The sequence below is a fragment of the Platichthys flesus genome, chromosome 7 (genome assembly GCF_949316205.1).
Source record: "Platichthys flesus chromosome 7, fPlaFle2.1, whole genome shotgun sequence".
NCBI classification, from domain to species: domain Eukaryota; kingdom Metazoa; phylum Chordata; class Actinopteri; order Pleuronectiformes; family Pleuronectidae; genus Platichthys; species Platichthys flesus.
Window position 1 is genome coordinate 17,683,623 of NC_084951.1, and position 13,364 is coordinate 17,696,986.

The following is a 13,364-nucleotide window of genomic DNA, read 5'->3' on the forward strand; positions in this document are numbered from 1 at the left end:
TCCGCGAGTCTTTGGGAATATTTGTGCCAAATTTGAAAGGATTCTGTCGTGGTTTTCTTAAAACAATAAATTCACAAGGCAAAAGAGACAAGGGACGTTGACCTTTGATCTAGAATTTAATCCTAAAATATCGTGTCCACAAGAATATGAGGTCACCATAACCTTTGACCTTCAATCAACAAAATCCAATCAATTTATATTTGAGTCCAAGTTAATGTTTGTGCCTGATTTGAGAACATTTCCTCAAGGGATATTACAACCGTCTGAAAATATAATCCCTCCAGCCACCAGCAAAAAAACACAAAACTTAAGTCTTAACTATAAAAACTATTGATTTCCATTAACTCCTCATAACACAAGTGTGTAAAGAGATTTTCCAATATATGGAACACGTAAACACAAAACAAATGTATTAATATACACAGAAATATGCCTGAACTCAAATATGCTCGATTCAGGCTATATGAATCCACAAAACCCATGCAGCAAGAGACACACACACACATGCAAACACACACACACAGCTGCACTAACACACAATCTATATCCCCTCACAAACACTCTCGAAATAGAATCAAAACACGCTCTCATCTCCCACTTTGGACTTCACGCTATTTTTCTTTTTTTTTTTTAAATGGACAGAAAGTGTTAGAAAGCTGACAGTGACAAATTAGCGCTTAAGAGAACCCTCCAACACTGTAAACAGCCTGTGACCGAGCAGCTGCTAAAACGCGCCACATTATTATTCCATATCCACACTGGTGTGTTTACTCTGGGCAGAACCGACAAGTTGCCCCCCCATGTGGGCAAATATTTGCTGTCACAGCTCTTAGAATGGTGTGTGTGTGTGTGTGTGTGTGTGTGTGTGTGTGTGGGGGGGGGGGGTCAGTTGAAAGATGCTGGTGTGCAATCACTGTGAAATACACCCAACACGATGATGAATACATTTGAAACACACTCAGGTTGCCAGACACACAACAGCACCTTTCAAAAAACCTTTGAGGGTGTATTTTTTTTTTTTTGTGATAATAAGAGAAGACAGAACAGGAGGGGAGTGCTCCACATTTATATCAATATTTATATATCCCATATTACTCCCCCCTACATAAAAGTACACACACAGTTTATTAGCTGTGTCGTTTCACGTCTCTGGCTTGTATCTTTATTTCTTTCTGTAATGACTCGGCTGTTGATTTTATGAGTTTTTATCATTTTTACGAGTGCTGCGTAAATAAAGAGTATCATTCAATCCTGTTATGAATGAAGCAAATGCACACACAATGTACACACGTGTGTTCATTTGCACACATATTTACGCAGCGACGAAGAGGAGGAGGAGAAGGCGGAGGAGAGGAATTTGCTTACACTGTGATCTTTGATGTCTGTGTGTGTGTTTTCACAAGCTCAGATGCGTGTCCGTGGAGAGCAAACTTGCCATGAGGGCATATCGGCTATCACCACCAGCCGCTACTGGCACAGGTGTATAAACCTGCAGACGCGCTGGTCCCTTTTGATTCGCCCCCATCAACCCAGCGGTGCGAGATGAAATAAGGTGTTTGGACCGGTCTGCAGACAAATGAGGGCACGTGGAGTGTGAAGGGAGGCGCGGCCGGGCCGGGCTGCGTGTGAGTGAAAAATGAAGCGGAGCTGAGATTTGTTCATTACTGAATTCATGGGGGGAAAATTAGATTTCATTGCATTGACATTTCTTAGAAAGATGAAGTGAGAGATAGAGAGCAGTGTGCATGAGCGCAGTCATTTTAAGTAATTTTTCACATTTCCTCTCCCTTCTTCCACCTGGAGCTCTGCACACGTCTGCCTTCCAACAAAAGCAGCTCCGCTTTATTTCTGGCTGTAAAAGCACAGCTGTGTTATTTTTTTTTCTTTACCTTCCATATCTTTATACATATTTCTATTTTTTTTTTTTCATTTCTCTACCTCACTCACTCCCTTTCTTACTTTTATTCCTTTTTCCATTATCCGTTCACCATTATTTTCTTCTTTTTCTCATTTAACTCAAACCTCACCTGGACAAAATAAAATGAGGGAATAATCTTATGACCTCCCTCAAGGCCTACTGCCGACGTGCCCTTGAGCCAAGGCACCAGCAGCAACCAACTGGCTCCAGTGGAGCTGCCGAGGGGCCAACAGCAGGAAGCTGCGGTCTCACTGGGCCGCTCTCGGATCTGAATGTGGGAAACTGTGAATACTAAGCAGGGTGTTGCTGGAAAAGGGCATGTTCTCTCTGTTGACTTTTCTGGGTAAATAAAGGTTAAGAGCAGTAATAACCTTTTAAGAAAAAAAAACCCCTCCAGATTTTGATCTCCCGCTTCATAACTCTTAATTCTTATGTCTCCTCTTCTTCTCTTTTAATAAACAGCAAACTGGAACAAAATCCTCTGATGTGAAGCAGACAGGGACTCACTGGGGCCGAGCTGCGATGGAAGAGGAGGCTGATATGATCTGAATGAAATGCGTTTTCTCTCCGTGTAGTGCAAAAGGGAAAGGAGAGCGAGGAGGGAGACGGCTCAGAGGGAATATGAAAGTGTAGCGTGAGGCAGTCGGGTCAACACTGGGAGTCTGGGGCTTTATCTGTGGCACTTGTCTGGATGCGGTGTTGAGAGATCCAAACAGAACACGTTTGTTTATTACTGATAAATGCTTTATGGTGCAAAGACATGTCTGGTCTTATCGCAATACAAATAACATTTCACTTGTGTGTGTGTGTGTGTGTGTGTGTGTGTGTGCCTGTGTGCATGCATGTGTGGGTTGACAGAGAAAGAGGTTAAAGAAGGAAGAAACAGCTTTTTTCCTCATGTTCAAATGTGAGAAAATATGTCGGTGCTGATGCAAATACACACAACACAACAGGAAGTTGACATTGACTAAATTACCATTGGAAATCCATGGACACATGGGACAGAAATCCACCATTTACAAATACTTTCATGCAGAGATATTATTTTGTGCGTTTTGGTGTTTGATTATGACCCCATGAATAAATTGTGTGTGAATGTACAGATATTTGTCAGTAAACTTGTGATTCTTCACAGCCAGCATCGTTCAGATCATTCACCCCAGTCTCACTTTAAGCACACAGGTCCAAACAGACATCTATACGTAGGTACACACACACTCACACACACTCACTCCCTTTTCCTGAAGCCCTCCCTTACATACCACAGTGCTTAACGCGTCTGTAGCTGTGATACGGTGAGACTGTTTTTCCCTCAGCTGTCATCACTGAAAAGGTATAGGACTGTACCAGCCTCACAATATAGGAGAACACAGCCTGTGTGTAAGCATGACTGCTCTCCGAAAGTGAAACCAAAGTGACTCAATCGCCCCCTGGTGGCTGGCTTCAGTATAAATCCAGACTCCTCCATGTTAGTGGATGGGACATGGACTTGCTCTATGCCAATTAACTCATATAAAAAAACGATGATAATTCATTATTTATTTTTTGCCTAATCTCAATGTTAGAACTACTTTGGTCTCACGTGCTACTTCACATAATTTTTTTTATACCTTTTCCATTTTAGTTCACAGAAAGTGCTCCTACAGATAAGCACCCATGGCTTTCAGAGCTCTGTTCAGCAAATCCAACCATTGGCGTAAGTGTGAACAGCTGATGCAAATGAACAGTCTGTTCAGTGTCACCGATCCCTTAGTTAGATTAGCCAAGAATTACACCTACACACATAACAGTGAACAAAAAAAAAAAAAAACGCCTAATGTTATTACTGACGACTTGCAGAGGATCACAACGAGATCTAAGCCATGAAATAGCCGAGTGATTCTCCTCTGTGCTGGAAGATATTTATTACAATGACCCGCGGACTACATTCGTCTTTGACACTCTTTGCTTGCGTTGCCAACGGGACGAGAAAGTGTCTGTGTCCTCATCGTCTCTCCCCTCGCTCCGTCCCCACGGTGGTTAACGGGCCATCTGAGCCGGGTCCAACAGAAACAGCCTGATTAAAAAGACATTCATCCTCTGCCCGGACACATCTCACACACTCAGAAACAGAAGTCCAATCAGGGGACAGAAACTCATCCGCCCATGCTGTCATACACCACATGTCTACAGACGCACACATTTGTAGGCCTTCTGGGTTATATCAGATCAAGAGTACAGTAACTGTGTGTACTTATCGCTCCTGCAGACACACAAACACATGCTGCGCATCAGCATGTTACACTATGTGTGTTTATAGCTGCAGTGTAAAAACCTGGTGTTTTCACCTCTGATAACCTGCATTTGACCTCCGACCTGTGCAGGCTGACCAGAGGGGAAGGGTCAGATTGATATGAGAGACTGCTTGACACTAATGAGGCTTCAGCCCTGATAAGATGGACGTGCCAATGGGGGGGTGACAGGAAAATTAAATAAAGGCCCAGACCGACACTCTGGTGACAGCTGCAGAGGGAAAGCACACACATGAAAACTCAGATATGGCGACGTAATGCACACACACACACACACATGCATGGAAACAGAGAGGATAGAAACTCTGCCGGAGCTGCTGTATCCCCATTATCCTCCGCGCTCATGTGTTCCCACAGTGTTTGACTCAGCACATGGTTTCCATGCCAGAGTGCAGAGTCTGTAAAACGGGTAATGAATGAGGCAGGAAACGGCGCTGGACCCAGAGCTCACAGCCCTTCCAGATTCACTCTCAGCCATTCAGAACCATAGCTAGCGTTAACACACCTGATGGAGCCAATGTGTGTAAAATATTCTATCTTTTTCAGTTTTTAGTTTTCACACTCGTGGCTTCTTCCACGCAGCTGGATATCCACCAACAGAGACACTGGGCGCACACTGTCAATCTACATACACAGACACACTCACAAGCACGCAGCTGATTGCCTCACATACATACACACATATACAAACACACACACACTCATATGCAGTACATCTACGTTGGCACTAAACAACCCTTCATTTGGGCACATGTCCCAACCTTGCCAATTCATAAATAAGATGATAATTGAGAAGCACTGTGCCAGTAATAAACAGAACAGTATAAACAACCAGTGTCTGGGCTGGATACACCACCTCGCACTGGCATGCCGCTGGCTGCCTGGCAAATTCTGTAACAAACACACACACACTCACACACACACAAAAAAAACTCACACTAACACATGTATGCATTTTTACAAATGCAAAGACAGAAAGAAAAAAGTGCACTTAAATTGAGTTTACAGGCACATCATTTAGAATGAGTATGATATGAGGAAAACACACATGACAGCACTCGTGATAGCAATGAAACGTGAAGAAGATTCGCAGAATCCAATACAATAGAGGAGCTATATGTCTCCGGTCATATAAATCAGGAAACGTATAAAACCTCTCATTGTGTTATTGCTGAAACAGGAATGAGGAACTTGATAGTTTGGGGTAAATGCATTGTGCGTTAACTGTCCCACTGGGATAGTCAACTCTGAGCTTTCTGGGAATCCAATCTGAGCCAGAACGCCCCAATTTCCAACTTAATACCTGGGGAGGTTTAGATCTGCTCACCAGTCGTGGCACGATGTCAAGAGTAATGGCTTTGGACAGTGATGGTGGTATTATGATGGTACATTTCACATCCACATTAAGAACTACTTACCCAGGTCTGCAGACATTAAAACACAGAAAAAAGAAAGAAAAAAGACATTAGGCCAAATGATTAAAAACGTCACGTGCCTATACATGTGGGTCACAGCATTCATTTCTACAGTGTGATTACATCAGGCACGAAGCATGACAACATGGAAGTGGTTTCAAGTGCGGGGAGGACGCAATCTCCACAGTTTATGTCTGGTGGATTACTCCTTTATAAATAGAGCACTTAGGAATGAATCGAGATCCCGCAAGGATCCGGTCACTCCGAGGGACTCTGCTATCCGAGGACACCCAGATGGTGTCCTGTGATGGATATGATCGCTGAATTCTTTGACCCTCACCTCTCAAGATCTGAGATTTTCCTCTCTTTGCTTGATTTGTCCGTCTCAGCATCACTCAGGGCAGCCATTAGCCTCTCCACCTCGGATTGGGACTTCCCAGACTCCTCTCTGTAACGGGCCACTTCCTGCTCCAGCAGCCTCAGACGATCTGTGATGTCCGGACACTTCCTGACAACCTCTTCTGTGATTTGGATCTTCTTTGGGGGGAGGGGGGGGGGGGATGGAGATGATGGATACATTAGATTTTTCTTAAAGGCATAATATACTGCATGAGTTATGATTAAGACAGTATCAAAGAACATATAAGCTGCTTTCAGACATGCAATGAATGCCGCAGATCATCGGTATTTTTACTGGAGGACTCATGATTACCTACGGACCTCTCTGCCGGACCCCATATGAGATAGACACAAGAAAATAAAGCAAATAGAACGGACATCATTGCTCTTGATCAGAATGTAATGATTAATGAATGTTATGAACTTTTTGGCTTTTTTTTCAGGACGTGATAAAGATTATAACAATTAAGATAAAATGTGTTTCAGAAGTAAATGACCAACACTACCTTTAACAATGAAATATACAAAATGAGCCCCATAATCATAAAGCCGTATACCCTCCATGAATGCAGTAACGTTTATTTCAAAGTGCTGAGACTCTAGCCAATTAAGACTGCAGCAGAGCATCATACAAACACATTAAACACATACGCTTGCTGCATTGCTTACATGTGAGCTGCCCAGACTGAGGCAGGCACCTTTGGCTGCAGCTCAGACTGAACAAGTAAATATACAAATGACAAAATATGGCTGGAAATGGCCATAAGGGCAGACGGGGCTGATGCGTGTTGAGCTGAGCAGAACAAAGTGCAGCTCAGACTGATTAATGTTGAGCCAAATCTGGCAAGAGAGAGCAGAGCCGGACAAACTGAGCTGGAGATGTCCTAAGATGGCCTCTGCACGCACGCACACATACACACACACACATGCACACACACACAAAGTACATGCAAGCACAAACAAACTAGAGGCATAAAATGTCAAAGAGCATACCGTGGGGCTTACAGCTGGGAGGCCGTCTACTCTGGCTGGCACCTGGAAGTAAACACAACAAGATATGACAGATGAAGGGTGAGAATATAGCATGAGAACCATGTACCGTCGGGTAACTGATCTCAAACATCCCCTCGGAGTGAGCGGTCGGCCACTGACAGTCACACAGGGTCAGACGTGAGATCAAATCCCATGAATAGCTTTCCAACCTTAAGGAAAAGGTAAGTCGTGCATATGTGGTTAGGGTCACAATCTAGCTAGAGCAGAACCAATCTGTACTCTCATCCGCTCTCATCCGCTCTCATCCCTTCATCACCCCCCCCCCCCCCCCACTCTGCTCCCTCTCGTCTGATGCCTGCTTTTCTGTGGTTTGCTTCTATCAGTTGCCTCCCCGGGGGCGTCCTTCATGTGGAGTTTTGAGTTCAGTCATTATCATTATAAAATTACTGTCTCCCTCTGTTTGGCTGCGAATTTATGAGACCACCAAACAGACCTTTTTTTCCCTTCATAAGTAAAAAAAAACACACACACACACACACGTACACACTGATGAATTCTTTCTTCTCTGAGAAAAAATATCCCAGAGGAAGTTTGTAACCTAGAATTATCTTCCTCTGCCTCTTTCTCTTGGTCTTTACCTCTCCGTCTGCTGTGTTTGTGAAGATTGTTTAACTTGTTGAGACAGCGGCGGCCACGTGTTTAAACATCATCAAGTGCACACACACACACACACACACACACACACACACACACACACACACACACACACCAAGCACACACACACACACACACAAACGCACACACACAAACTGGATAATTTATTGTCAAGTCTACATAAATCTGGGACAGTACAAGTAGCTCTGCATGAGTGTGCCATTACATGAGAAACAATGAGTGTCTGTTAACTTTTACATCTTGCCGTCTGAACAAATGACTTATGCCAAAGCTACCAAATGAACACAATGCACAAGTTTGCCCCTGCATATGAAAAGATATGGCTGTGGCATACCGTGCACTAGAAATGATTGATATATCTCTTAACATGCATTATGATGTAGCTTTACATCTGTAAATGTGTAAGATACTTGTCAATGACTGCGTTATTGTGGACTCTTGCCTGTGTTCTGCTCACACATTTGAAGATGCAAGTTATGCACCCAAAGCATGTATGTGCATGGAGCTTGACTATAAACTCTATAAACATATTTTGCATGGTAATCTGCAGAATCTGTAGGCGAGGGACACAATTTTGTGACTGGAAGCCTTGTGGTCGAGTTTCTAGTTAAAGCAGGTAAACAGTTCATCTGAAGAAAAAAAGCAGTGGAATACGAAGACTGAAATAAATCAGCTATTTGCCAACATGTCGCCTGGAACTAAAGCACCTATCTCTCTTTTGTGAAGAGAAACGATCGACCCGGTGTGGAACTTTAAAGGTGTACGGTGAATGGAAGGTCCAAAATAATGGCTGTTGCCCCCCCGAGGCTGACTCACCCTCAGACGAAAGCAGTTTGGCTTTGAGATCAGTTGGACTATAACTTGTCTATGGTATTACCTTATAGCATATGACCTTAAAGAGCCCCCAACGCTCATCGCTGTAGATGTTCCTATGTATACATGGCTGCACAAAATCCGGTGAAACGTGAATGGAGGTGGGGGGGGAAGCAAGCAGAATCATTGTTGACCTCATCCTCACCCCATTACCTCCACACCTAACCCCACACACTCATCCACACACATCAAGGCCAATCTCAGAGAGCCCAAAATGCATTAGCCCTAAGTGGGACCCAGTTTGTTATGTTCTTACAGTGGGAAACACGCACACACGGGCAGAACGCAGAGGCTGCGAGGACGGCGGGTTCAGCAGGAATTTGTGATATTATGACAGGAGGGGGAAGGCCAGTAAAGATACGGTTACATATATGGTCAGAGAAATTATTATTATCATTCCTAGGAATTTCTCTGAAGTGTAAATATTACAAATAAGTTAAATATGTGTGGCCACCAGACTCTGCATTGGATTATTTAACTACTGGTCAGAGAAAACCCAGCAATGCTGAGGCTGGGTAGTTTCTACACAAACACCATTCACCTCTAAAGGTGTATTCTGTCACTTTATGTTTTAGATATGACTGCATTCAATCTCACTGTTCTAACTCTGTCAGTACAAAAATCAATGAGTCTGATGTTTAAATGAGTCTGATTCTTCTTATCTTTGCAATATCTTTAAAAAGGAGAGAAAGGAAGAGGCAACCAAAAAGAACGACAGTAGGTAAAATAAAAAACTGGTTTTAAAAAGGTTTGGAAAAGGTCAACGTCTTCCCTGAGGCTCTTGACGGTTTTTCTCTTTGAAGAGCTGGTGTTTAGTTCCAGACGTCCTTTATTAACCCTCGGAATCAACAAATACTGTTTTATGGGAAGAGGATGATGATGCACTGGAGCTCTGGGGTCAAGATAAAAAGCTCTGCTAACAGCTTGACTGAGTCAGTAATACAAACATCTGCAGTTACAGTGAGAGGGCCACTGTGTGTGTACAAGGCCTGATGGCAAACACTCCACATCTGCCTGAGAGGCAAATGGCAACATATCAGTGTTGTCAGGCAAAATGATTTATGTTTTCTGGGAGGAAGTACTTTGGATTAATGTTTAATGAAGGAATTTCTTACACATCTTTTAGATAAATGGTAATTTACTGTTTGTGAGGCCTGTTTTGGAGGTTACAAAAGGAATGTTTTTCTCAAACCCTGAAAGTGGCTGTGTCCAAAATCTCCCACTGCCTCACGACCGCCTACTCACTATACAGGGACTTCTCTGAAGAGCACCCTGTAGTGATGTGAGCTCATCGGCAGAAGAACACTTCTCGATTCGTTTTCTCTGCAGATGTGATCACGTCATTTACAAAGGATTATGCAAATCCCACAAATTTAAAATGTATTTTAAGGGAGTTTACACTAAAGTAATAATTCTTTCAGGCAAAAAAAAACAGGGTGAATTACATGTTAAATGTAGAAATAAAAGTGTTTGCCACAATTTGTGCTCTGATGCCCTGCTCTGATTGTTATTTACATTTGTACGACATGATGGGTTGTTGAACACTACTTTTAAGAATGCATTGTGGGAAACAGCGACTGCAATTTGTAGGATATAAGAAATATCACTAAACATTTGGACATTAGTCCACAGGACTTTAACTATAGGTTTTGCATGGACATCACGTGACCTCATGAGGGTGATGTCACAATGAGGTGATCAACGATTATGGTCTCTCACCTGCAAGAAATGTTTGTTCACTGAGTAGCTCCAATAGGAAACATTACAAACATTACAAGAATAAACTGTTTTTGTTATTTTTGCTTTATATGTTGTTTTTTTATGATACACCTTTAATAGAAAGTTTTAAATTAAGCTCATAGTTTATTTATTTAAGAAGCTGTTCTTTATGAAAATATATATTTATTTTACACATTAATATGAATAAATTAAATTTCTATGAATAATTTACATTGTCTCATTCATTTGTTAAGTTGCTTTTTAAAAATATATATATATTAAGCTTTACATGCATAGAGAAAGGTGACATAGCTTTTTCAAATGATAATACAATGTGTCCCAGATTATCAGATACATGCGATTTTTTTTTTTTTTTTGGCACAAGGAACTGTAGAAGCTGCGTCATGTCTCCTCTGAGTAAGATATCTCCAGTCTTTCTTCTGGTTTGGTTGGAAAACATCTTAAGGATTACAGAAATGTTTGATATTTTTGCTCTGTTGAGTCAAACAGATATCGGAATATGAAGTAGAAATATAAAATTGCAAAGAAAGTCCTAGATTACCTGAATCCACTCTAAGAAGAAGAATTCAGCTAATTTGCTTGACAATTCGTCATTTTAATATCAAGCACATTTGGCTGCATAGTTTCTGTAAGAATCATTGTCTTTAAAAAGAGAATTCCTAAATACCTCAGTTTTTCCTTTTGTACTGTTACACCACAATTACATCACATCCATTTCACAGACACTTTTGTCCAAAGCAATTTACAGTCCGTGCTTTCATACTTGATAGGCGCATACCTCAAAAAAGGAAAAGAAAAAATGTGTTCAAAACCACAGTACATGCTACGGTTGCTGTTTTTTTTTTCAATCTTTGTTTATTTTGGTTTTTGTTATTCCTAGAAATGTGAAGAAGTGCTAGTGTGCAGCGCGGAGGTATAATCTGACAGCGTAGGATTTCAGCCTGTGGTGGAAGATGAACTGGATGTCTGCATTCCTGACTTTGTCTGGGAGTTCATTCCACCACCTTGATGGAGATGAGTGACCACAGGGCCTTCGGAGTGACGAGGCAGCAAATCCCCGGGAGGCCGAGGGCGGCGGTGGCTGCGGTGAACAGAGAGGCTTGACCATAGCTTGGAACTGTCTTTTCATTTTGTATTATTTGATTGTCATTTTAATTTGTATTTGTGCTGGATTGCCGTCACCTTGGATTGTGGCTTTTTGCTGTGCATAATGTACTGGAGTTTGGAGTCTGACTGTTGCTGCAGTATTAACAGTACATGTTGCAGTATCAGATGGGGTCACTGGGGACTCTAAGCAGCAGTCATTTTAAGCTCTGTGGCGACTGGAAGTAGTTATCCGTTCTTTTTTTCTTCGCCAGAGGAGGTTACGTTTTCACCCCTGTCCGTTTGTTTTATGTTTGGTTTGTTTTTTTAAGCAAGATTACACAAAGACTACAGGACTGATTACCACGAAACTTGGAAAGATGTGGTGTGTGTCAGTAAATAGGTATCTCAATATTTTCACAGTTTACCAAGGGAAAATTTTGGGATCTAGAAGAATAAAATCTTTATTTTTTTAGCGGACTGATTTCTGCGTGTAATTTAATAACTTTGCTTTATTGAATTGGTGGCGGTATGTCCTCTTCTTAGTGCCATTCTGCTGGTATGCATACTTGATTACTCAGTCTAGCATATAGCTCTACGACTGGAGGAATTTATAAGTAAAATGTATACAGCTAAATCAGCTAACTATAAGATCAGCTATGTCATTTAAGTTAATTTTAAATAAGTCACTGCAACTTTCTTCTCGCCTTCGTCATCTTACCTTCCTTGACAGATTTGAGCATTCAAGGTTGCTAAACTTAGATTTGCTTCCTGTCTGGTTAAACTCCCCACCTGCAATGTATTGATCCACAGCCTCACAACCTGCCACAACCCATTGCACTACAAACACACCACCACACTCAAAACACATGCCGACACTCACACTCGTCTGCAACGCACAATCATCAACAGTTGTTTTTGCGCTGGCACACATGCACAGGTGTACGGAGAGAAACACGTGAACACACACAAAAACAATCAAAGACATGAGCCCCCAATTACCCAGTGTCTTCCTGATGAACTAGTGAATTTACACAACAGGTCTGATTGCGGCCGAGTAAACAGAGCGGCAACCATGGCAACACATCTGTCGCAGTGTGAAGCTGCTTTGCTACAAAGAGTTTCTGAGCTGCCGTCCCTTTCATGTGGTTCAGCGTCAACGTTCAACAAGATATCATTTCACAGGAATGAGACGTGTGTGTGTGTGTGTGTGTGTGTGTGTGAGAATAAAAGAAAACATTCTCATAAATTCTGGCAGGGCGAGGGTCTGTCCTGGCTTGTAAGCCTGGGAGAGGGAAAAGAAAGAGGGAAAAGACAGCAAGGCCTCTGACTTGGCACCTGAGCGGGGATGGAGGGATCTTTTACGTCCATAAATCACTCTCTCTTAATTCATCCCTTCATCCCTCGGGACAAAGTGCAGGCAGGCCCTTTGCCTTTGCCTTTGCCTTTGGGTGGCTAACAATATTGTGCATGCTCACCGGGAGGTAGGAGAGTGGAATTACTATTTCTATAGATGTTAGAAGTGTAAATACAGGGTACAAGTAGCATATTACAACCAATGCGGAGTGCTTGTAAAAGTTAATTATTTTTCTACCATAAAAAAAATAATTATAAAGCCTCATGAGGTTTGGGAAAAGACTTTTGCATATTTCAGATAAAAGTACTTTTTAGGGGGTGATTGCAACAACAGTAAAAATAGCAAGCACTTACAGACTACACCCTCACACACCTTTTTTTCGATATCTACTCAACCTCCCTGCCTATGATACTGTGACTGCATCAGAACATTCCACACTGACCTCGCCATCAGGTCTCTGGTTCTGGGTCAGGCTGGGGTTTGTGGTCTGGCTCTGCAACAGTTTTGGAGGCTGCAGGGCCGCGAGTTTGTCCTTTAACTCCTGGTTCTCCCTCCTCATCTTCTCCAAATCCTCCAGCCGGACCCTGTCCTCCCGCTCTCTCTGCTCCCGGAGGCTCTCA

At 42.4% G+C, this 13,364-nt stretch overlaps 1 protein-coding gene across 1 annotated transcript in view; it reads right to left on the reverse strand.

Annotated features, from left to right (window-relative positions):
• The window catches only part of LOC133957106 (ERC protein 2-like), a 143,959-nt gene that overhangs the window by 78,081 nt on the left and 52,514 nt on the right, over nt 1-13,364 (reverse strand). Inside the window, exons 9-11 of the mRNA XM_062392539.1 lie at nt 13,187-13,360; nt 7,017-7,058; nt 5,965-6,161 (exon numbers count right to left, since the gene is read on the reverse strand). Coding sequence (XP_062248523.1) covers nt 5,965-6,161; nt 7,017-7,058; nt 13,187-13,360 — 413 coding nt within the window. The remainder of the gene's footprint in view (nt 1-5,964; nt 6,162-7,016; nt 7,059-13,186; nt 13,361-13,364) is intronic.